Source organism: Venturia canescens, chromosome 2, assembly GCF_019457755.1.
Source record: "Venturia canescens isolate UGA chromosome 2, ASM1945775v1, whole genome shotgun sequence".
NCBI classification, from domain to species: Eukaryota; Metazoa; Arthropoda; class Insecta; order Hymenoptera; family Ichneumonidae; genus Venturia; species Venturia canescens.
In genome coordinates, this window is record NC_057422.1 from 28,027,308 (window position 1) to 28,050,425 (window position 23,118).

General features: G+C 39.4%; 1 protein-coding gene across 3 annotated transcripts in view; it reads right to left on the reverse strand.

The window, feature by feature from the left end:
- The window catches only part of LOC122407180 (uncharacterized), a 59,958-nt gene extending 37,084 nt beyond the window's left edge, over positions 1–22,874 (reverse strand). Inside the window, exons 1-16 of one of the 3 annotated variants that reach the window (XM_043413211.1) lie at positions 22,015–22,874; positions 21,469–21,814; positions 21,081–21,281; positions 20,587–20,913; positions 20,374–20,492; positions 18,926–19,091; positions 18,769–18,849; positions 18,463–18,522; positions 18,292–18,366; positions 17,933–17,989; positions 17,762–17,836; positions 17,407–17,463; positions 17,236–17,310; positions 16,877–16,933; positions 16,539–16,643; positions 16,359–16,472 (exon numbers count right to left, since the gene is read on the reverse strand). In XM_043413211.1, coding sequence (XP_043269146.1) covers positions 16,359–16,472; positions 16,539–16,643; positions 16,877–16,933; positions 17,236–17,310; positions 17,407–17,463; positions 17,762–17,836; positions 17,933–17,989; positions 18,292–18,366; positions 18,463–18,514 — 667 coding nt within the window. In that variant the 5' untranslated portion in view covers positions 18,515–18,522; positions 18,769–18,849; positions 18,926–19,091; ... (3 more) ...; positions 21,469–21,814; positions 22,015–22,874. Of the gene's footprint in view, positions 1–16,358; positions 16,473–16,538; positions 16,644–16,876; positions 16,934–17,235; positions 17,311–17,406; positions 17,464–17,761; positions 17,837–17,932; positions 17,990–18,291; positions 18,367–18,462; positions 18,523–18,768; positions 18,850–18,925; positions 19,092–20,373; positions 20,493–20,586; positions 20,914–21,080; positions 21,282–21,468 lie in introns of all 3 variants that reach the window. The other 2 variants (XM_043413210.1, XM_043413212.1) reach the window with 2 other exon arrangements.
- Positions 22,875–23,118: the final 244 nt, after the last annotated feature.

Consider the following 23,118-nt stretch of genomic DNA (forward strand, 5'->3'; position numbering starts at 1 on the left):
ATAGTGAGATTGCATTATTACGTCGTTGCGTTGAACATTGGAATGTATCATCGATGGACGATCATATTGACGGTCCGGCTCCGCAACGTCGAAATTGTAGGAAATGCTGTGAACGTGTTTGAATAAGTTTAGAATGCACGTGTTCATAACGTCGGCGGAATCAAAGAGCCTGTACAGAAAAAAGGACCACCGGAGGAGATTGCATCGATTCCAATATAGATCACGTTTGAACCTGTTTGAAAGCGTGTGGAAGGGGATGATCCAGTTTTGGGGTAGGGATAGATGGAAAAACTACAAATAGCAGAGTTCAGAAGAAAAAAGCATCACTTCACGTCTTCGTAAAGTTGAGTCAAGACATGCTCTTTAAAGAAAATTTCAAAAAACTATATCCATAATGGAGTTCTCCGCCATCAACAATATTATCGCAAAGTCAGAGTATCTCCCTGCCAAGAAGCTGAAAGAACTTCAAGTCAACGAAGAATATCGCGTCTCGGACGTGAGGACAGCAAATACCAAATGTATATATCTGAATCATCGATGAAATGTATGTTGAAGGAGGAGGAGGAGGAGGAATATTGTATAAATAAAATTACACATTTATGAAAAAATTGTTTTGTTTATTCCAAGATCCCTCTATTACATAATGCATGATATACGTATAACCAGCTTTGCAAAGATTTTACATTCTTCGTTGCACAATTAAATTTCGATTCGTTGGTGTGGTGGTGATGGTCGCAATTCGATGGACTATTCGGCAGTTTTTTCAACGATGGGCAGTCCAAAGTCTCCAAATCAACAATCTCCGTTGACAGATCCAAAAAGTTCGTCAGCCATAAAGACTTTTCGCAGTCTTTTACGAAGATGGTATGAGCGCCGCGTAAGATAGTTTGAATTATTCCTCTTGCTGCATCGTATGGTATAACACCAAAATCCCATGACAATCCATGAAAATTACGTTCCAGCCATTTGTTTGTCGTTTTATACTTTGTCGGCAGAGAATCCCATGCATACGGTGGTGCGAAGAAAAGTGTGAGAGGTTCAGCATTCTTCACGTCCGCACGAATGATTGAAATTTCTTTGAGTATAAACTCATTGATGGGTCCTTTGAAGCCTTGTAGATCGATGACAAAATCCATGATGACTGTTGGTCGAAGAAGTTGATGGTACGGTTTTATACCAATTTTCTCACCCCACCACTCACAGGATTGTATTCAACGATGCGATCGCGTAGAATGAGGCAGTATGCGCATGTTTGTGCTGGAATATTTGTGCTTGTTTCAAATTCGAGGCGCACATCAACAGGTCCAGACTTGAGAGAATCGTTCTGCTTCGAGCAGTCAATCACAATGAGAGGTGCAAATTTGAGAAAATCCGCTTTTGTAAGCCATGGTTCGGCCTCCTTATTGTAGTACATCGGTTGAAAGTTTGTATACATATCGTACAGTACTGCATACTGATTTTGTTCTATATTCAAATTCATATTACCATAAGGATAACATTGTGAATTCAAGTATAATTTTACATCAGTAACGTTGCAATGATCAAAATTACTCGCATTTTGCCTCTTATTATTCTTTCGTCCTGTTTGGAATGCCAGGATCACATATCGAGGTTTTTCCAGCTGCGTTGATGTCTTGACAGACCACACGTGTTTCGATGTCGCCGGTAACATTGGATATTCATACAATTCCCACGTACGAAAACTCATTGGAATTGGGGTATCTTTGGCGATGAATTTCAACAGTTGAATTTGCCGTTTATCGGCCACGGTGACGTATGGAACGAGCCATTCAATTTTCCGTAGTGTAATTTTATAATCTTCAGCGGCTGGTTGAACTATGGCATTATCATCGGAACGTGATCTAGTCAAAATCAATTCGTGCTTTGCATTCACCACCATTTTTCGATAATCTTCAGCAAATCCCAGCAGCATGCTCAGTGGTATGCATACGTCAAAGTTGCCTGCTACGTCTACAATTTGTTTAGTCTCCTCAACATCGAGCCAACCGGTGTTCTCAAGCATTGCACTTCTCGCCGACGAATGAGATGTATATCCTTTGATGAGAGATGTGATTCCCACATTTTTATTACGATCGATTTCAACTGCGTTAAGTTCATAACGCACCTCCTCGAATAAATGACAAATGGCATTGTTGACGAGGCTCGTTGCAGCTAACGCTACACCATCCGCCTTTGTCAGTTTGCCGCAAATGTGAATTGAACTTTTACTCGGTAGAATTGATAAATCTTGATGCTGGATTGAAATACGTATTTCATCACTGTTGTTGTATGTTGACGACGCGTATGGTTGATGAGCATGAACCTCATAATGTATGATGGATTCGTCAAACATGACGGGTGGCTGGATGTTTACGATTTCTTCCTCCATTGTAGGCAGCAGATGCACAACGAGCAAAGCAGATAATTTCTCACACGTGAACTCCACGAATTTTGAGACCCAAACTCTTCAATAGTAGAAGGTTTTGAGGTGTTAGCTCTTTGAGCGTTGATCGACGACTGCTTTCGCGATCCCATGTTGGCTTATTAATATTGCCAATACGATGATTGTAAATTATGCCCATTGAGATTTTATATGAAGTCTTATGGTGATGACTTCACCGCGGAAATTGATCAAATCTCCGTCTTGATCGACAATACGAAGCTGTATATTGTCAATGCGACGAGTTGTGATTGGTAGATAAATGACGCTCGACGGTACTTCGATGATTTTATAGCCGGCCGGTACAGGTGGGAAAAATTCGTGAATTGTATGAACTTTTCGCCCGTTGATGTATGCACCAGTGGTTATGTTACACTCGACTCGAATGGCGTTCACTTTGAGAATGGACACGGGTAGATCGGACACATGTCTTTTATTGGGCTCCAATCGATGCGACGTAAAACCCAGCAAAGGTCCAATCGAATTTTTGGATGTAAAATCAATCGATTGATTACACTCAATTTCACTACGTAGCGTATAATTATTCGGCATAAGCTGAATTTGTATGTTTTTAGATGCCAACTCAGTTTTCAAAAATTTTTCAATATCTTCAATTTCATAGCTGCCCGTTGGAATGGTCACCACATGATTTCCAACGTGAAATTCATTGCAACCAATGTCGATATTTGGAATCGAATTGAATGTGAGCAGCTCGACGAGTCCAAGAGTATAATTTTTGTCGGGCGATAGTTCGATGGGTGGAAAAAATTGTGCCCCGAGTATGGAGGATGATCCAGTAGTGGTGATCGTCAAACTATCATCCATGATGCTCGCAGATTTAGAACTAAACACGCAGATCCATAGTCCTCATTTATATAGTGCATAATTGTCTCGTCGATTTAGTTGTCCACACAAAAATTTCAAGCATAAATGCCCGCATATTATTGTATCGTATTCCTGATACTTTTTATAATTGTATTTCACGCTACCAACATTGAAGTATCTCATGAGTTCGGGTGGAGGTGGGAGATTGCCGAAACTATCAAAGTATGTGATTCGTTGCGCAGTCTTTTTATATGCAACCCAGTGTGTCCCAGGGCCCACATTTTCATCCAAATTCACGATTGCTGATTCTTGCTTGAGTGGTCCATTTTCAGGTAAAGTGTCACGCATGAAAACGCCACGAAAGTTACGAATTTTCATGGCTCTCGCATACTTTAGCAGATCGATGTCGGTGAGTGGATGATGTGGTAGCGTGATTATACGTTTTTTGTCCCGAGGTAAAGACCCAAACCTTGTTTGTATGGTTTCAGATGTAAACCTTTACCCAAAGCGATGGCCTCGAGTGTTCTGTTGTGACGTTTACTTTCCTCCAATTCCTTTTTAGCCGCTTCAGCAGCATTTACAGCTTTGACTATTGCAGCACTTCCACCAGACAGTGCACCAACGGCGCTAAGGCCGGCAAAGATGGGTACGAGGAAGGGCACTAATGATCTTTTTCAGGCAAACACTTTTTTTGGTCTTTTTCGTCACTCGTTTCATACCTAGACCAAATTTCTTTTTCGCCTTCATAATGTTTGTCACGGCCCAAGCACTTGCTCTTTCACCAAGACTTGCGTCTTTCGAGGTTACACGTTGCCAGGCTTGTTCAGCCAAAATTTTATTCGCCAGATGTCGTGCTTCCAAGTTTTCACGATTTTTCGAATATGCGATATCGTGTTCTTTACACGCAGCGTCCAGCACGTTTATACCAGGATCACCACGAGCAAGACGTTTGATCAATTTCGTACCAGGTCCAAAATATTGATAGCCCGGTAGATGTAGTTCCACGGGGAGATTGTTGATTATACTGTTTACCAAACCTTTACCAGGTTTATCATGTACAATAATCACTCTGCAGTGGTTACAACTCGACTGACTATTCCAACATTATAAAGTTGCATTTATATGATTTTTTCAATCAGTCGCACGCGAGATGAAGTCGAAGAAACAAGTTTCGAGCGGTCAACTCCCCATAATAAATTTCGATGAATTTATTGTTGGAGCGGGTAGTGTGAAGAAGCGTCATGGAAACTTACTACCTAACAGCATTCGAGCCGGATTTTGTGGCCCCTCGAATTGTGGGAAAACGAATGCCTTACTCACGCTCCTAATACATCCAAATGGTTTGAGATTTGAGAATATATATCTATACTCGAAATCGTTGAAGCAGCCAAAATACCGATTGCTCGAGCAATTGCTTAAACCTGTGGAAGGAGTGGAATTTTTTCAATTTAACGAGCATGAACAAGTTGTGGCACCTAGTGAAGCTCGCCCAAACTCCATATTCATCTTTGACGATATAGCGTGTGAGAAACAGGACAACGTGAGAGCATTTTTTTCCATGGGAAGACACGAGATTGTGGATAGTTTTTATCTCTGTCAGACGTATACTCGTATTCCGAAACATCTCGTGAGAGACAATGCAAATTTTATAGTGCTATTCAAACAAGATGATATGAACCTCAAGCATGTATATAATGATCATGTCAATACGGATATGACTTATGCAAGTATCAAAAAAATGTGTGTCAAGTTTTGGAAATCGGACAAGTATGGATTCATCACGATTGACAAGGACAGTGAATTGAATGCTGGAAGATATAGAAGGGGATTTGATTCTTTCCTCACTGTCGATGATGATCATGATAATGATAAATAATTGTTCCCCTGGATTTTACAAGACAGTCTAAAGTCTGACTTACTCGTGTCAACATGAAGCCCAAAGAACTTTTAAAGGAGACGGCTGTATTGAGTGAACTTGCCAAGGCGAGTGATGCAATCAGACGAAAACATCGAATGTTGAAAAGTGAACGTGATAGTGCTCGGCAGAAAATGTAAGATGTGTTTAAACTGATTGTTGAACCATTAGAAGAACTAGTTTCATATACGAAAAAACCTAAAATTAAGAATCAACGTGTAAATGTTAAAAAGGAGGAAGAGGAGGAGGAGGAAGAGTCTCCAAATTTTGGAGAAAATAGCATGAAGCAAGATATTTCTTTCAAAGATGATATTTGGCATGATGCAATTACTGATGAGAATGTCGGTGTACCCTTAACTAAAAATAGTGATAATGATATTCATGAAGATAATAATGATGATGATGAGGACGATGATAACTTGGAATCATCTGGAGATGTTGATAATTTGATACATGAATATCTGGGCTTACTGCGTAGTAATAACAAAACAAGATTAGATAGCGTGTATGGAGTACGAAATCTCGCTCAAAACAGATTAATGATTGGTGATTCACCAATTCATTTCGAACTCGATCATATAGTGGTTGGAGATGAAAAGTATCCCAAAAGTATTGGCTTGGTGGAACTGTTGTTTAAAAAAGAGCCCGAACTCAAATATGTAACACCAAATGACTTGGAGAAATATCAGAAAATTGTCATCACAACGAATGATCATAAAAAATTTTATAAACGTACGGGTGCGGTACGTCAGGATAAAAATAGTAAATTTAAAAATTATATATCCCAAATGCTCGGTAGCAACGATAAGAAAGGTGGTGCTCTGCCTCAGTATAAGGTAGCACGAAAGCATACCTCTGTCGACTATGTTCATTGGGATGATCCAAATGAGCTGGTAGATCGTCTTCGCTTATTGCTTGCATCGCAAGCTGCTGGAAATTCATCACATTCGAATGAAATTATATCGATTATCGAGGAGTTGCGTGAAGCTGAAATCATTTATTAACATGTGATGGCTTGCTTTCATCCACATTCCCAACATGAGCGTCGATGTGTTTGGACGAAAGTTGAGTAGACGTGGTGCAGGTCCACCGGGTAAACCAGGTGCTGGATTCAAAATTATATCGGACGGTCATTACGACTTGGAACAAAAACGACTGAGCAACGTTGGTGAGCCAGTAAATGCTCGAGATGTTGTAACACTCGGTGCATTCAGCAAACACATTCATTCTATAACTCATAGTGTGACTCATACAACGAATCAAAAGTGTGAATCGAATGTGGCGGCTGCAGAAAAGCGTGTGAGAACCGAGCTCGCCCATCTCCGTGAAAAAATTGATAATATAAAGAGAGAAATCTCAGAACTTCATGATGATATGAAGTTTTTACGAGATCATCTAATGATAAGTCAGTGAAAAATCCTCCAGACTCTTATCTTCTGCAATTGATGAGGACCGTGGGGGGGAGAAGAAAAAATGAGTGAAAGGAAGCTTGCGGTGGTTGAAGAACCGCATAAGCCAGCTCAGCGGAATTATCCACGTCGACATGTGGATATACGCGGCCTGGATGAGACTTGGCAAGCTGATCTTGTAGATATGTCTGCATATGCACAACACAACTAGAACCATAAATTTCTCCTCACCGTCATCGATATATTCTCCAAATTCGCCTGGGCCGCACCGTTGAAGAGTAAAAGTGGAAAAGATGTGAGTGCTGCAATGGAGACGATTCTCAGCAAAGGACGCATACCGAAAAATCTTCACGTCGATCGAGGAAAAGAATTTTATAATATGAACTTTAAGGCTTTGATGAAAAAGTATAATATACACTTGTATTCTACATTTAGTAATTTGAAAGTATCAATTTGTGAGCGCTTCAATCGTACACTTATGAATAAAATGTGGATTCAATTTAGTTTTCGCGGAAACTGGAAATGGATCGATATTCTCGATACATTAATTATAAAATATATTGATACATTACATCGTACGATAAAAATGAAACCGAAAGATGTGAACGCTGTGAATGAAAAACAATTATTGAATAATGTATACAATAGATCTGAAGTAGGAAACCAAGCAAAATTAAAAATCGGCGATAAAGTGCGCATAAGTAAATTTAAGAATGTATTCGAAAAAGGTTATACACCAAACTGGACAACTAAAATTTTCACAATATATCGAGTGAGAAAAACTAATCCAGTTACATATAATATAAAAGATCATCAAGATGAGCCCATCGCAGGTGGTTTTTACGAGCAAGAGCTGCTTCGAGCAAAATATCCCGACATATATCTCATTGAAAAAGTGTTGAAGAAACGTGGTAGTCAGTTGTTTGTAAAGTGGCTAGGTTTCGACAAAGCACACAATAGTTGGATAAATAAAAATGATTTGTAAACGATAAAGATGGAAAATTCAAAGTCTGATTTATTTTTACGACCCTTTCCCAATCAAGTTCTCCGCACGAAGAGCAGATTGAAGGAAAAAGAATGACAGTTTCACAAAAAAATTTATTTAACATCAATTACAAAATATATATATTCCAAATGTACAAATTTTTGAGGAGAAAAGTCCTCCATTACAGAATTTTTATTACAATGTATAAATGTATAATTAATTAAAATGTATAAATGTTGAGAACAAGTTCCCACTCTCACAATTTTTCGCATTCAATGTACAAATATATTCTCTCAATCTTTAACACCCATGAGCACACATTCGTATGATCTATGACTCCATAGCTTCTGGAAATTCAGGAATACTGTAATGGCCCCATGGCAACGTGTCTACCGTTCCAAGTATGACATACCGCTTGTCATCGTGTGGACTTAGAGCAATTTTTGTCTCTGTGATGGTATAGACATTGTGTAATATCGAGCGAATTGAAGATTGAGAACGTTTCATCTCGATCTGCTGATTAAGGCATGTCACGTAATCCTCAAATCTTATGGTTCTGGCAACAACATTACTTTTTACTCCATTTGCTTTTTTAACATCGTTCTTACCTTCAACTCGCGTCGCATACATCTTCGATCTAAGTCCAACGAATTCAGTCATTATGGCCCCATTGTTTTCATCTTTCATGAGTCCCGGGACCTTTTTGTTGACTAGCGGTATACCATAGATGTTGTCATGGGGATAGTCACTAGTGTCATATTTGTCGAGATTACATTTCATGTCCTCGTACACATCTTCACATTCAATATGGTAAATTAAACTATCAGTATCCGTATACATGACTTTACATCTATTTTGATACATCGGCATCATGAACTCGTGGTGGAATTCATATAAACAAGTTTTTGAAATGTCTAAAATAGTGTGACGTGACATTTCTGCCCCGCCACTCGTACGATCACTGGCGATGTTCGGAACAAGACTCAGCGTCACGTATCATTAAGTATTAGTTTATTAACCCGTGTATTACCTTGCTAGCGAAATTTACCTGTTTTACCTTCTGTTACCTCCGCGTGCAAAGAAGAGGGAGAGAGAATTTTAGTTCGCCTTTTTTAAGTTCTAATCACGTGTATTTTGACAGCTTCGTTTGATAGTGGAGTGATTTGGGGTTGCCACCCGCCGGGGTCCCCCCCCCCTCTCACCAGTATTTGTTTGCTTGAGGCTTGCCGATTGTCTGAGCCGATCTCGCTCATAAGGATCACCCTCTCACACCGTCACCGAGCATCGAATAACATTCTCGACTTGCGGGCGGCCGAAAGAGCACGCTGGCATAGGCCATATTTTGAACGCCGCCCGTGTCTTTCCCGCTGTAGCAACCCAGAGTTGCATCGCCCGCACTACCGTGGATTCGGGTGTCACAGTCCGTGTGAACCGGCGCCTCGTCAGGTGGGATCTGGGGGAGTTTTTCTGGAGGCGAGGTGCTGTTGTACCTGGTGGTTTATTTTGTGGGCCCACCACGTCTCCGAGACGTCCGGAGTCGTGAGGGAGGCCTCCCTTCGTCCTTCCGGAGCTGCCCGCCGGATCCCCAAGAGGAAAGACACCCGGATCACGGCTATCAAGTCGAGAGGAGTGTTCCGAGTGAGCGAGGAAGGTGAGGACAAGAGGTGAGTTGTTATTAATCCGTTCAGGCAAAAGGCGTAACCACAATTACGTTCATTGCGCGCTCCTCATTTGAAAATCCCGCGCGAAAGCGCGAGCCAAGAGTCCGCGCTCGGGCTCGCGCCCAGCGTGAGAGCGCTGCCGTACCGGGGCCCGGTGGTGGGGACAGCGCCGAATCGCGAGGACCGCTCGCACGCACAATGAGTCGAGTTCCGAACCTCATTCCGGTGAGTCAGCGTGCAGTCGAGTCCAACGACCACCCCTTTGTGCAGCGAGCGTTCCTCGGTAAGTCCAACTCGTTATCTCCACCGAATTCACTGATCTAGTCGAGCCCTTTTCTTTTCTATTATTATTTCGGAATATAGTTCCGGTTGTTGGTAGTTTATGTTGCGTTTTAGTGGGGCACGAGGGCGAAGTATCGAGCGAGATTGCGGCCGATACTTCCCGTGTTTCCCGTCTTTTGATGTTGTCGTTTTGAAGGGCTTAGCTTGATCAGTTTTTCGTTATTAATTTGGTCTCAGTCATTTCTTTAAAGTTTCGCGCTACGTAGAGTCAATCATAGAATTCGAGTCTTTGTGAAATTGCGTCGTACGCGCTGGAATATTCCACGCGACGACGCCTCTCTCTCTCTTTCTCCCTGCACGCGCCGAGGCTCTAGCGAGCACGTTACCTCGCGTTTGTTTGCGCTCTGTCTCTCTCGCTCGCGCTGGCGAGCATCGTTTATACGGCGTTATATTTTGTCTTTCGTATCGAATCTTTTTCAACCGTTATTTTTACCTTCGCCTATATTGTTCTTTCTCTATTTCGTGTGACGCTTACCGTCTTTTCTGTTACCTTTTTCTGCGAGCATTATGATCTCGTATTATTGCATCATTTCTGTTATCTTCGCCAATATTAATCCGACGCTCATTATCCCTATTTTATCGCATTCTTTATTCGCGTCAGCTCGTATTACCTCCACTGAACGCGCGGGAACTTCGGCGTTACCTCGCGCTTGGCCGAAGTTCGTCCCGCTGTTACCTTCGGTTACCTTTCGTCGCGTATCGCCGGATTCCTCGCGATCGAACGGGTGCTGATTACCTTTTACCTTGGATTACCTAGGGCGCCGGCTGTTCTGGCGTTGCTTACCTTTTACCTTTTACCTAGAGCATCCGCCTGGCGGACGGCTGATTACCTTTTACCTGCACGCCAGAGCATCGGTTGTCGATTACCTACGGCACCCGGGAGACCACGAGGCGAATCGTTAACCACGTTATTACTCGGTGAATTCGGGCGCGCCCCGCGCGAAGTCCCTCGTTACGGCGCGAGCAGTCAAAGTTTTGCGATCTGATGCCCCCCCCCGAATTAATTTCCCTCAAACTTTATTTTGTATCGAGTCCAACCCGGTTATAATTTATCTCTTTTGTTGTATTCGAACTTATTCGGTCACTTTGAATAAAGCCTGAAATATGTCCAGAATTCTGCTTTGTCTTGGCTTATTTTTTTGCGTTGCGAATTGCTACCTTTTCCCCAAGGATCCCCCCCTCTACCTTTCAGTATCTCAGATGAGCTGAGTAGCCGGACCGTCCTCAGTCACGCGTGTCTCTCGTTCCCTCTGTGTCGTAAATTATATTATTTGACGTTACCATCGTTGAGAGTGGATGAATCAAAAGTCGAGTAATCGGCGGTACTTCGTACCTGGCGCCCAATTCACTCATGGCCGGAGAGTGGTGCGAGAGGACGAGACGGGTGAGCTGAGAAGGGACGTGATCGTACCCATCGGGGAAAATATTACGTTACAATAGACATGCCAACATATATCGGTTTGTTAAACATAACTTGAAGATTTCGCAACTCTACAGCGATTAAATTTTCCGCAAAAATACTTCGACTGTGAAAGTTAGATTTAGCGATCATAGCCTCTGCTCCATATCGACCTGCCTATTCCGTTAACAGTTTAACTTGGACGTGACTACGAACATCCTCCATGGTTTTTCCAAACACAGCATTATTCATTAATTTGAATAGATTTTTTTCAAAATCATTTTTCGCACGTGTACGAAATTGTGTATTCAAATCAATGTATGTTTTGAGCCAGGAAGATTGCTTAAACTTCAAGACTCTGTGGATTTTCGTGATTTTCAAACCATGTTTTAAACACTGCTGCAATGCACGATAATGTATGACATATCGTTTTTTCGCATTCACCGTTGCAAGAAGCTTCTCTTGCTTCGAGCCCGGAGGTTTATCATGCGTTGGACAAAATGGCAAATCACTATGTGCATTGTGCAAGTGTTTTGGATATTCCAGATCAACTTCATGTATATAACCAATTTCAGAGTCTGATGGCAGAGATTCAACGTTGAAGTTTGCAAGATCTTCAATCCATTCGAAATCTGCATAAGGCAATGGTTGACTCATTGCCCATCCATACAAATTGTTAACATCAAAATACATCAAGTATGATGATGGAATAGATGGGTCATATGAGTTCATGTACTTGTTATTGGCACGAGCATGTCTTTTGGAGCATTGACTAAGACCACCTCGAATACCTCTCTCCACGAACAATACCATGTCGATGTCAGTGAGCAATTCAAACTTTACCTTTGTATATTTCATCATGGCATCCCAGGTATATCCGGGGAGAGTATAGTAAAACGCAGGGTCAAGACCGTAACTTTTCAGGCAAGTATCGCGGAAATTCTCAAAGATATCGGCTAAAAGTAATACGTCAGTCTTTAAGTATAAATCACTGTATTCACCGAGCGTTCGCGTTGAAAATCGTTCCCACACATTTTTCGCATGTGCATACTCCTTTTCGGAAACTGTTGAATCAGTTAAAGAGCTGTAAAATGCTTCTCGCGGTGGAAGCTCCGTTTCATCCAACTTTTCCAAACCAGCAATGTATTCGTATGGAAAGACACCTTTTCGTGTTAATAAATGAAAATGGTCTAAATCTTGAAATTGTGATTTTAAGGTTAAGAGTTTGTCCGCAGTTAAAAATGAAGCTAGTTTATCGAGACTTGTATTGAGAAATCTGAAAGAGTCGATGAAACGTAATTTTATATTTTTCCGCGTGTCTTCAGATGTTTGAACAGTTTTCGAGACGGAGATGTACTTCTCTTTTGTTATCGGGAGCAAATCAACTTTCCCCGCGAACGCAGTTGCTACTTCTTTTATTATAAAATGCGCGTCATAACCGGATAAATTATGAAACACTATTGGCATGAAAAAAGAGTTTTGATAGTTTAAATTGCAATCTGAATGAGCTGGACCTCTGAATTGTCCTGTCAGGTGGCAATGATCGCGGACACGCTCATCACCCTCGACAAAAGGTTTCTCGCAAATATGACACTTTTTGTCTTCCCGAAATTTTCTCCACTCTTGCGGACTCAATGTTTTCATCGGAACGTTCGTTAGAAGAATTTTTTCAACGCGCAAAGCTAATTGTTTCAGTTCTTCCACGAACAATTCCACGCAGTCCTCACCTCGGCGTTCGTGATATCCTGACAACGAATCATCATAGGAGCACTTTACATAATATCCAACGCTGAAGACACGATGATGTTGGTTTTTGTTTTTCTCCCTCTCTTCAGCGCTGGTCTTCTCCAGAATGCATTCGAGGTCGGCGTATACCACGAACGGGAGACGCTCCTTCCGATTCGCGTTGGTAAACTCCAACCATTTGTCGTTCTCAGCTGGTAGTCGAACGGCACAATCGTTGATAACACCGCAATCCACCTCATGGGACTGCAGCTTTTCGATGGTTGAGAAGTAATGGAGGCATCTGTAACAATAATAATTTCAAATTCTTTTTTAAATATTTCATCATAATGGTGAAAAAAAGAAATGACTACAGTTGTTTATATTAATTTACTCACCGATCACAGATGTATTTCTTGTGCCCATTCATGTTCAGTTGTGAGTTGACGAGCCGGGATAAATTCTTGATCCACGCGAAGTGTCCGATTCCACATCCCGACACGTCTTCGATGTAAAGCAAGTTGAAGTGCCGCTCCTTCTTCTCCTTGCTTACACGGACTGGTAAAATGACTTCCTTGTTCTCGCTATAGACGTTGATTGAGAGATTATTCATCTTTTCAAATCTCCCAATCTGGTACAACGTCATAGGGAAGTTGATGGCTCGGAAGTCGAATATCGTTGAATAATGCGGGTAAGAAGATGTGCGATCACTGTATCGGTCTACCGGATGTAGAGCAGCAGTCATTGCCCATCCAAAACACGCATTATCCGTCGATTTCACATTCACCACCGCTCTTTTCAACTGTATCCATTTTGCCAATGAAACGTGACATCCTGCACGTAAGGCATTATACTTGTTGATGTTCACTGTTAGATTGGTTATGGATGTCAAGGTTCAGCCGCTGTCACTCTCTTGGAACTCCTCGAGCGATTTTAGAGTCGGCTCCACGACTCGCTTCTGATACGACTCACTCAGGTCCGATGTTGTGAAAAGTTCAACATTTGCCGTGTTGACACTTTTATTCGCTCGCTTATCACCCACGGTAAACTCTCCGTTAAACGAAGTGTTCACTTTGATGCTATTGTGTTTGCGAATATGAGCCTGCACTTGTTCTTCAACAAGCTCATACGCATCCAATAGAAACTTTCGTGGGTCGATATGATCACGATTAATCACAGCGCCAGTTGACAAGCGATTCTCAAATGCGCTGTCAATTTCGCGCCATGTTAATCCGTGATCATTTAATCCTCCGCCCCAATGTATGAAGCGTTGGCGTGTTGCCTGCTTCAAACATTCGAGACGCAAGTGACCGAGTGGTGATATCCCAGTCGTGGTCGTTTCGATCGAACTTGCTCCTCCAACGATTCGATGAGGGTATCACATTGGTGTTCCCACACCAAAAATTGCTCCAACGTCCGCAGGAGAGTTGCTTGCATACGCAGCAATTGCTCGGTAGCAATGTCGACAGTGAGAGACATGATGCGCTGAACGGAATTCGACTCGTAACTGTTACGTCGTCTCAACAGAGTCTGGACCTTCCTCAAAATTGTTTCATTTTATATACGCGTTTTTTTCGGTTCTGAGGTGGGGATGAGTAGGAGGGCGGAAAAATCTTGACTTTTCTAGAAACTCGAATGTGATTCCCAAGATCTAATCGAGAAAGTGGAGAAAGTACGGTTGACTTCAAAAAATCCCTTCTTACACTTTTTGAGAAATGCCTCTGCAGGTTAAAAAATGTGCAACAGCGAACACATAAATCTGTCATTGTGCATCTCTGTAAAGATTTCTAGTCCAATGTGAAAATTTTTATAGTTTTTCTCGGAAAACATTCTTCTTGACAACTTTTAAGCTAAAAATGGGTGGGAAGGCAGGCGCATTTCCCAAAGAAATCTCATTGCCATCTCAGGAATGTAGCACAGGACACATAAATCTCGCATTAGGGGTCTCCTTCGTCACGGATACCAATAATTGAGAACACTTTTCGTCTCAACTGACTTTTCTATGCAGGAAACATAAATCTGTTATTGGGCATCAGCGAATTCTTTTTTCCTCGAATATACTTTTGTCTATGCAATGCCGCAAGCAGGACCACTGCATCCCCCCTCTACTTCCTCACTACTCTGAGGACCTCCACACAGCCCCCGCAACGCACTCCCCCTGAAATCTCTGAGTTAAAACTAGTTTTTGAAAAAAGAAATCTCGTCGAAACTTGTACCACCTCAGGAATACAAAAGATGCAACACAGGACACATAAATTTGTCGAGGGAGGGGCAGGTGCATTTTGAAAAAAGAAATCGCCATCTCAGGAATGTAACACAGGACACATAAATCTGTCATTGAGAGCAAATACTTCCAGTCTGATGCAAACTTTCATTTTTTCTCAGAAAAAAACAATATATTCCTCTAAGCAAACATTGGGGGAGGGGCATTTTGAAAAAGAAATCTTGTCGGAACTTGCGCCACAATACAAAATACGTAACACCGGACACATAAATTTGTCATTAGTGTGACATGTAAACATCTTTGGTCACGGAGTCCGATAATTAAGATCATCTTCGGCAAGAGCATTTTAAAAAGAAAATTTCGTTCAATCTGATATAAATATAAATAACATAAATCAGTCATTGGAGGGTATAGTGTAAAAAAATCTTTTGTCTCTTCAAAGTGCCGCCGCACCCCCGCTGTGCGAGAACCTTCCCCTCCACATGCCGTGCAGCCCCGCAACGGTCCCCGCGCTCCCCCGTCGCCGCTCCCCCCTGAGAGCCCCATGGGTTAGAACTGGCATAGCCTTACTACTCTCGATTGCGGCCGGAACTTTGAATCCTTCGGTTAGCTGAATACCATTTAGCAAATAATTCCCTCCTCTTCACCTTGCTTTTCCATGTTCAATTGTTCTTTTTCACTTTCAAATACAATTCAAGGTATAACACATACTCATCGCTATTTTCAATGTCATCCCTTATAATTCTTTCGTCGCTCCTAATGTTTGTATCTTTTTATTTTTCTACTTTGACTAATTTATTGTTCCCCAAACCTTCCGCTTTGTCGGTTTTTCTCGGGCTAAGTATTAAGAGCGACAAATTCGAAATGCTGTGAATTTTTAGCGGTCCGAATTCTTATTCAGTGAATCCATATTTGGGGTCGATAGTGATCTTGCAACGTTTGAGCCAGAAAATTAGTTCATCAAAAAGAGAATCTACAAAGTACCCGAGGGTTAATTTCCGTGCAATCAAAATAGAGTTATGACATCTTTTTCCATATCGATATTTTATATTGCACTGTTCCGATTAACATAAGGACTCGTATAAGACTCAGTAATGCAGTGAGTCGTGAATAAAAGTAGTTTAAATAAGTTAGTGAAAACTCCATTTCAAAGGAAAGTGAATTTGCAAAATTATGCATATAAGAAACCAAGATCCTCTTTATCCTATAATAAAACTAGTTTGAAATAGGTCAAAATAAAAGCCAACATGCTATTGTTAATATTGAATATTTTCCTACTGATGCTGATTTTGTAATCAAAATTGTTTCATGCAGTGCCGAGAATTAATAGAGTGTTGGACACGAATTTTTAGCAACGCTTATGATTGTGTTCCATAAAAATACAATCGAAAATGAACGAATAGTCGGTCTAGTGAATGAACAATGTGATGCGTTACCATTGTTCTGCATATTTTGGAGCCGGTTCTCTGCTGTACTCAACTGCTGCCCAAGTTCGATATTTCCCGAATTTGAAGCATCTTGTCTTCGTACAATCGCTCTTCTTCTCATATCTGTAATTTCGAACAATCATTGATATACTTCCTAAGCCATGCTTTTTACTGAATGCATTGTCTAACCTTTTCGACGCTTGTTGCGTTTTTGCTTCTTCAACGCCTGTGTTGTCGAAGAGGTTGGAGGGTCTGGAGTAATTTCCTCTCTCCTTTGCCTTGGAAGCGGATTTGCTATTATGAAACACAGAATATTCCTCAGAAAATTTGAGACACATGCTTGCATCAGATCAACAATAACCAGGGTTATTGGACTGTGGGGATGCCCTTGATACTTCTTCATTGAAATTTCTTATGTTTTCATTGTTGACTGAAGAAGCAGCTCATAGAAGAACAATTTAGTATTTGGATGCAGTATAAATCAATGAAATAATAATAATTTCGAAAGTCATTTCATGAATAATTACCATTCCTGTCAAGTGACGAAGCGTCCGAGTCGTCGTCGATTAAAATCGGCTGGTTTTCTGTGGAGCAAAAAATCATGAGGATTCTTCTTTGCATCTGATATTTGCGATCGCTTAGATAAAAATGCAATGCAAATTATTCTGAGTGTTGGTCATTAAAAATATAAACACGATTTAATTGAACATAGACAGTTGTGGAGAAAGCTCGCCTACTTTCTTCTCACAGTTTAATACGTCTGCGTGTTAAAATATACATGTATCAATTGAAGCTTTCAATTATTATGTACAATTTCTTTTTCAATTTAAAAATGAGAATATTTTGAGATACTGCTTTGTGCTTGCAATGAATTGAAAATAATTACCAATTATATTGGGTTGTGGGAATGTCCTCCGTTCTTCCTCACCCAGAAGCAAATTTCCCACATCTTCATTGTTGGCTGCAAAGAATAAGTGTACAAAAGCAATTACGTTTTCAATTGCAGTATAATCGAATACAATAAAAATGGTTCCAAAAACAGTCTTATGCAAATTACCATTAAAAACAAGTGACGAAGCGTCCGAGTCGTCGTCGATTAAAATCGGCTGGTTTTCTGTGGAGCAAAAAATCATGAGGATTCTTCTTTGCATCTGATATTTGCGATCGCTTAGATAAAAATGCAATGCAAATTATTCTGAGTGTTGGTCATTAAAAATATAAACACGATTTAATTGAACATAGACAGTTGTGGAGAAAGCTCGCCTACTTTTTTCTCACAGTTTCATACGTCAGTAAAATATGCGTGTATCAATTGTAGCTTTCAATTATTATGTACAATTTTTTTATTCAATTTAAAAATGAGAATATTTTGAGATACTGCTTTGTGCTTGCAATGAATTGAAAATAATTACCAATTATGTTGGATTGTGGGAATGTCCTCCGTTCTTCCTCACTCAGAAGCAAATTTCCCACATCTTCATTGTCGGCTGCAAAGAATAAGTGTACAAAAGCAATTAAGTTTTCAATTGCAGTATAATCGAATACAATAAAAATGGTTCCAAAAATAGTCTTATGCAAATTACCATTAAAAACAAGTGACGAAGCGTCCGAGTCGTCGTCGATCACAATCGGCTGGTTTTCTATAGAGTAAAAAATGATGAGGGTATTTCCTTACATCTGATATTTGCAATCGGTTAAATAAAAATTCAATGCAAATTATTCTGAATGTTAGTCATTAAAAATATAAACACGATTTAATTGAACATAGACCGTTGTGGAGAAAGTTCGCCTACTTTTTTCTCACAGTTCAATACGTCAGCGTGTTAAAATATGCATGTATCAATTGAAGCTTTCAATTACTATGTATAATTTCTTTTTCAATTTAAAAATGAGAATATTTTGAGATACTGCTGTGTGCTTGCAATGAATCGAAAATAATTACCAATTATGTTGGGTTGTGGGAATGTCCTCCGTTCTTCATCACCCAGAAGCAAATTTCCCACATCTTCATTGTTGGCTGCAAAGAATAAGTGTACAAAAGCAATTACGTTTTCAATTCCAGTATAAACGAATAGAATAAAAATGGTTCCAAAAACAGTCTTATGCAAATTACCATTAGAAACAAGTGACGAAGCGTCCGAGTCGTCATCGATCACAATCGGCATAAATTGTTCTACGGATAAAAAATTCATATATATTTTTAATTTATTCGAAATTGTATTTTTTAAAATCATGATTATGATCTAAGCAAATTTTTTAAATGTTACTTATTTTAAAAAGTTAGTACGTTCATTATATAATTGAAATCTTGGAGGAAGCTACTTGACATTTTTAAGAAAGGAAGATACTCGTGGTATTTCCTTTCGTCTATTACCTAAACAGAATACAAAATTTGTTTCGACTAATCGGTATTATTTACCATTTTCTTGAAAAGTTACGGAATTGTCCAGGAGCCATCAGAGTGGTTCCTCAGAGAATATTTCTCGCTCGAAATCTGGATCTAAAATGATTCCGGGGAGATTGTACTTTGCGAACATGATTCATAAGCCTGAATTAATGTAAACAAACAATTTTACCTAACGGATTGACCGATGGAGTTTCCTGCAGCTCATGTTCATGAGCCTCGTCATTTTCTTGCATATCTTGGTGATTAGCCATGATTATTTCGATTGCCTTTTAAAGCCGCTGCCTTTTCGATGAATTCATTTACCGTAATTTCAAGCATGTGCAGCTCACACCACGCTAAATGGAATATTAATAGATTAGCTATTATACAAGATGTGCCTTTTTTTGTTTTGGAAAACCGATGCTTTTACACGTCTTCACATATTTAAGTAATGTATCAAATAATACTTGCGCTCTGGTCTAGTGGTTAGCGTACTTGCCTCTAAACCAGAGCATCGGGAGGCCCTCGGTTTGATTTCCGGTCTCGTAGACTTTTTGCGAGAATTAAATATGAACGTAACGTAGCTCCAGACGTATGTATGAGTCACCCACAGGTGCCTGTACCTGTGTGACACATGCATGTGACTGTAGTACATATTTACATTCCCGCGATAAGGCGCGATGTAGCTCTGATACCGCGAAGCGGGCCGAGGGCCTCAAGTACATTCAATGTCGTAACTCGAAAACGATGGGGGTTCTGTTTATGGAATTTTGACAGAAAAAAAAGTTTTATTTTTTTCGTTTTCTAATTAATTAGAATTTTATCAGATTTTTTTCCAAGATTTTATCAATAAGGTTTTCAACATATTTATCAATGAAAAATTCTAATATAAAAATGGATCTTCTTTTACTTTATAGATATTCTAATAAGACTCCATAGTTCACGAAAAATCTGGATCAACGCCGAGAGCAAACATTTCAGGTTAAAAAAATTTTAGAAAATAATGCGATGAAACTCTAATGAATTAAAAATAAAAAAAAAAAATACTTTTTCTGTGTTAGAATTTCATTCAACTTTTCTAGCTTGTCGTCGGGATACTGTGCCCTGGTAGTGTACGTAGCAATATAAATGTGTTCAAACCGATATTTTTGATCAAAATATTTTTGGTTAGAAACTGGAAAAAAAGTATGAAAATTTATTTTGTTATTTTTTTTGTACTTTTTTCAAAAAACTACAACTCAAGACGAAAAAAATGACCTACTATTTTATTTCGATATCTCTGTTATTAAAGAAGTTATGGGCGTTTACAAAAGAATTGTACGAAATTTTTAAAAATCTATTGTGATCAGATAAGTTGAAGAAAATATCTAAAATAATTAGGAATGACTTCTTTCAGTAAGTACAAAATAGAAAATTTTCAGCAAAATCAAAAATGGTCGGGGTCACGGTTTGGTCGGTTTGGTATGGAATGACCCATATATATTCGAAATATTATTATAGATATATAAACTATCAAATAATGTAAAAATATATTCGCAAATTACAAACTGAAATTACGGTAAACAAATATGATAACCTATCTCTAAGGCATTTAGTTATTGCTGATTCGGAATCAAAATGATCTTTGTTTAATCTAACCTTTTATCAATTTCTTTTGCTTGAAGACTGTCGAATAACGTGCGTGCCTGCCGATCGGTACATTTTTTTTAAGTGTTCGATGTCCGATCGAACGTTGGCTTGTAGTTTGAGTAGCTTGCCTGTTGGACAAAATTGTCAATATTAATCCCATTTCATCCCTTTATTGAAAATAAGAATTGCGTGTAGTTACGTTCGACTAAAAACAAAACCTACAAACAAAGTCCCAAGGACCAGGGCGAGCTTCTATCCTGTGCTTAGTCTGCTGTGATAAGACCACGATATTGTTCGTCCGACAGCTAAGCCCATAGACGCTAAAGCCCTCTGGCTTGACAATTCCTAGCCAATACCGGGCGTAATAGTCGCATAGTGGGTTCAGCTGTCTTCGGACTGTCGGTGTTAAGCTATTCTTGATAGTTTCGAATTGGTTGGCAATATGATCCGCAGGCAAATACGCCAGAGTTTTTTGAAAAAACTTTTGGCTTCTGCGTTGATCCGAAATAAATTTTGAAGATGGAGGGCCCTGGCTTTCTTATATATCGCCTAAAATCCAGTACATGATTATTTTAATTGACATATACTTGGATACTTATTGTTTTGATGAAACGTCAACTTCAATAGTATGGTTTTACGTTGATGATAAATCAATTTTATATTATTATTCATTCTCTTTCTTGAAAAATCATATCATCTAATCTCAAAATACTTACACGATCGTGATGGGTATTACAACCCGTACTTAGAGCGGTTGGAAATGCTTTCAAAACAGCATTCCGCAATGCGCGTTCAAAGTCGCTCATTACAAGAAGAATGTTATGCGCATGCAGAATATGTGTTTTTACATATTGCAAACATGCTTCATAAGCATTTTGCGTCTTTGATGTCATGATGACCCATATGAAGGGGAAGCCCTAGAGGCCGTGAGAGTAAACATAATTAGAATCGGATTCGCTATCAAATCATGAATTTTTTTTATAACCCAATTTGCAATCACGTTTAATATAATAAAACATACCTCATACCCTGTTATTTTGTTGTACCGTATCGAATTTGTTAGTTTTATACTTTAGCATGCTTTAAATGCAAATTCATTCTTACGTGATTCAATTTTATCCCCATAATAGTGAGCAATTCATATTCTCCATCAATCCGGGGTCGCGAACAAAACGTTCCATCAATAAGAAGCCTTGATACCTCAGCCATTTCTTGCCGCACGAAATTTTTATCGAAAAATAGGGCATGCTGTGCACTGCTGTTGGCAATGATCAAACGCACAGAAAGTCGACCATTATCGTACTCTAGATTGCGAGCAAACACTGGATCAACGAGTCGATCCACGAATTCACGGACCGTATGTGGACTCGGGGGATAATGCTTCTTTCTGCATTCTTTCATAAAGCTCTTGATGGATCGGAATGAAACATGGCTGGCTGCTTCTGGATGACTTGATATGGGAATAGCAATCATAACAATAAAAGTGAGAACTCCGATCAACAAGCTAAGAAGAAATAGTACGTCTTACTCGTTGCCGTAAAGATACGGTTTTTGAGATTTATCAATGAATCAGTATAGTAAAAGCTAACTATTTTAGAGAATACATAAAAGCACATATGAAAAACTATGAAACTACGCGAAAAAACTTACAGAACTGCATACGCATCGTAAAAATCTTTTAATTTGTACCAATGCCGAGAAAGAGCATCCGATAACACAGTTTTAAAGCGACATATATGCTCAACCATATCGTCTGGAACACAGTATTGCGAATGGGGATGTCCATCTTCTATAAGCCCATTTAGTAATTTTGCCGTCCCTTGATAAATAGTTTTCCAACTACAGCGTAGATAACTGGGAAATCAAGAGAAATCGAACTGAAGTTTGTTTCAATTATTGAACAGATGATTTCAATACAGGGATGCACTATGTAATAAGATTGAAGGATTCATTATATTCGATTTTTTTAAAATGATTTCAAACAAACCCTTTAGAATTCTAAATTGGATCACGCACGAATACGACGTGCATACTTATGCTTTGTAATTAACTAATGTACGAATATATTGAATTAAAACGAAGTTTTTTCCCAACAGAGAGAAAAAAAAATTTTCCCAGCAAGAGAGATAATTCATCAAAGATATCACAACAGGGTTTCTTAATCAGCAGAGCAATGAAATGCTTTTTAATAACTGTTGTTCAAGTTTCATTAGTTGAATTTTTCAAAGAACGTAGAGAAGAGAATAATGACAGATCGTGGAATTTGATTTTTTTTCAGCGGAGAAAATGAAAGTTTTTCCACGTTAACGGAAGCCAGTTTTCATTCTCATCACAGAAACATAAACTTTTCAATGATATCGCAGTCAAATTTTTTTTCAGTAACTATTGTCTGAATATGTTGAAGCCCGCGTGTTTTCTTTAGCAAGGAATAACCCTTATTTTGATAGTATCAGTCAATTTTTTCAATGAGCGAAGGAAAATAATTCACTTAAGATATCACAACTGGGTTTTTTAATCAGCGAAGGAATGAAATCCTTTTTTCCAACATCATTGCGATCTTTCATTCCATTTTCAGCGGAAGTAAAAAACTTTTAATGATATTGAAATCAGGATTTTTTCCTGCGGTGGAGAGGAAAGTTCTTTGGGATGTGTATAGGTCAACTTTTACTTAGACAGAGGAGTGAAACACTGAAATTATATCAAAGTGGAATTTTCCAAGAGCGAAGTAAAAAACTATAGTACAAATATATTTAA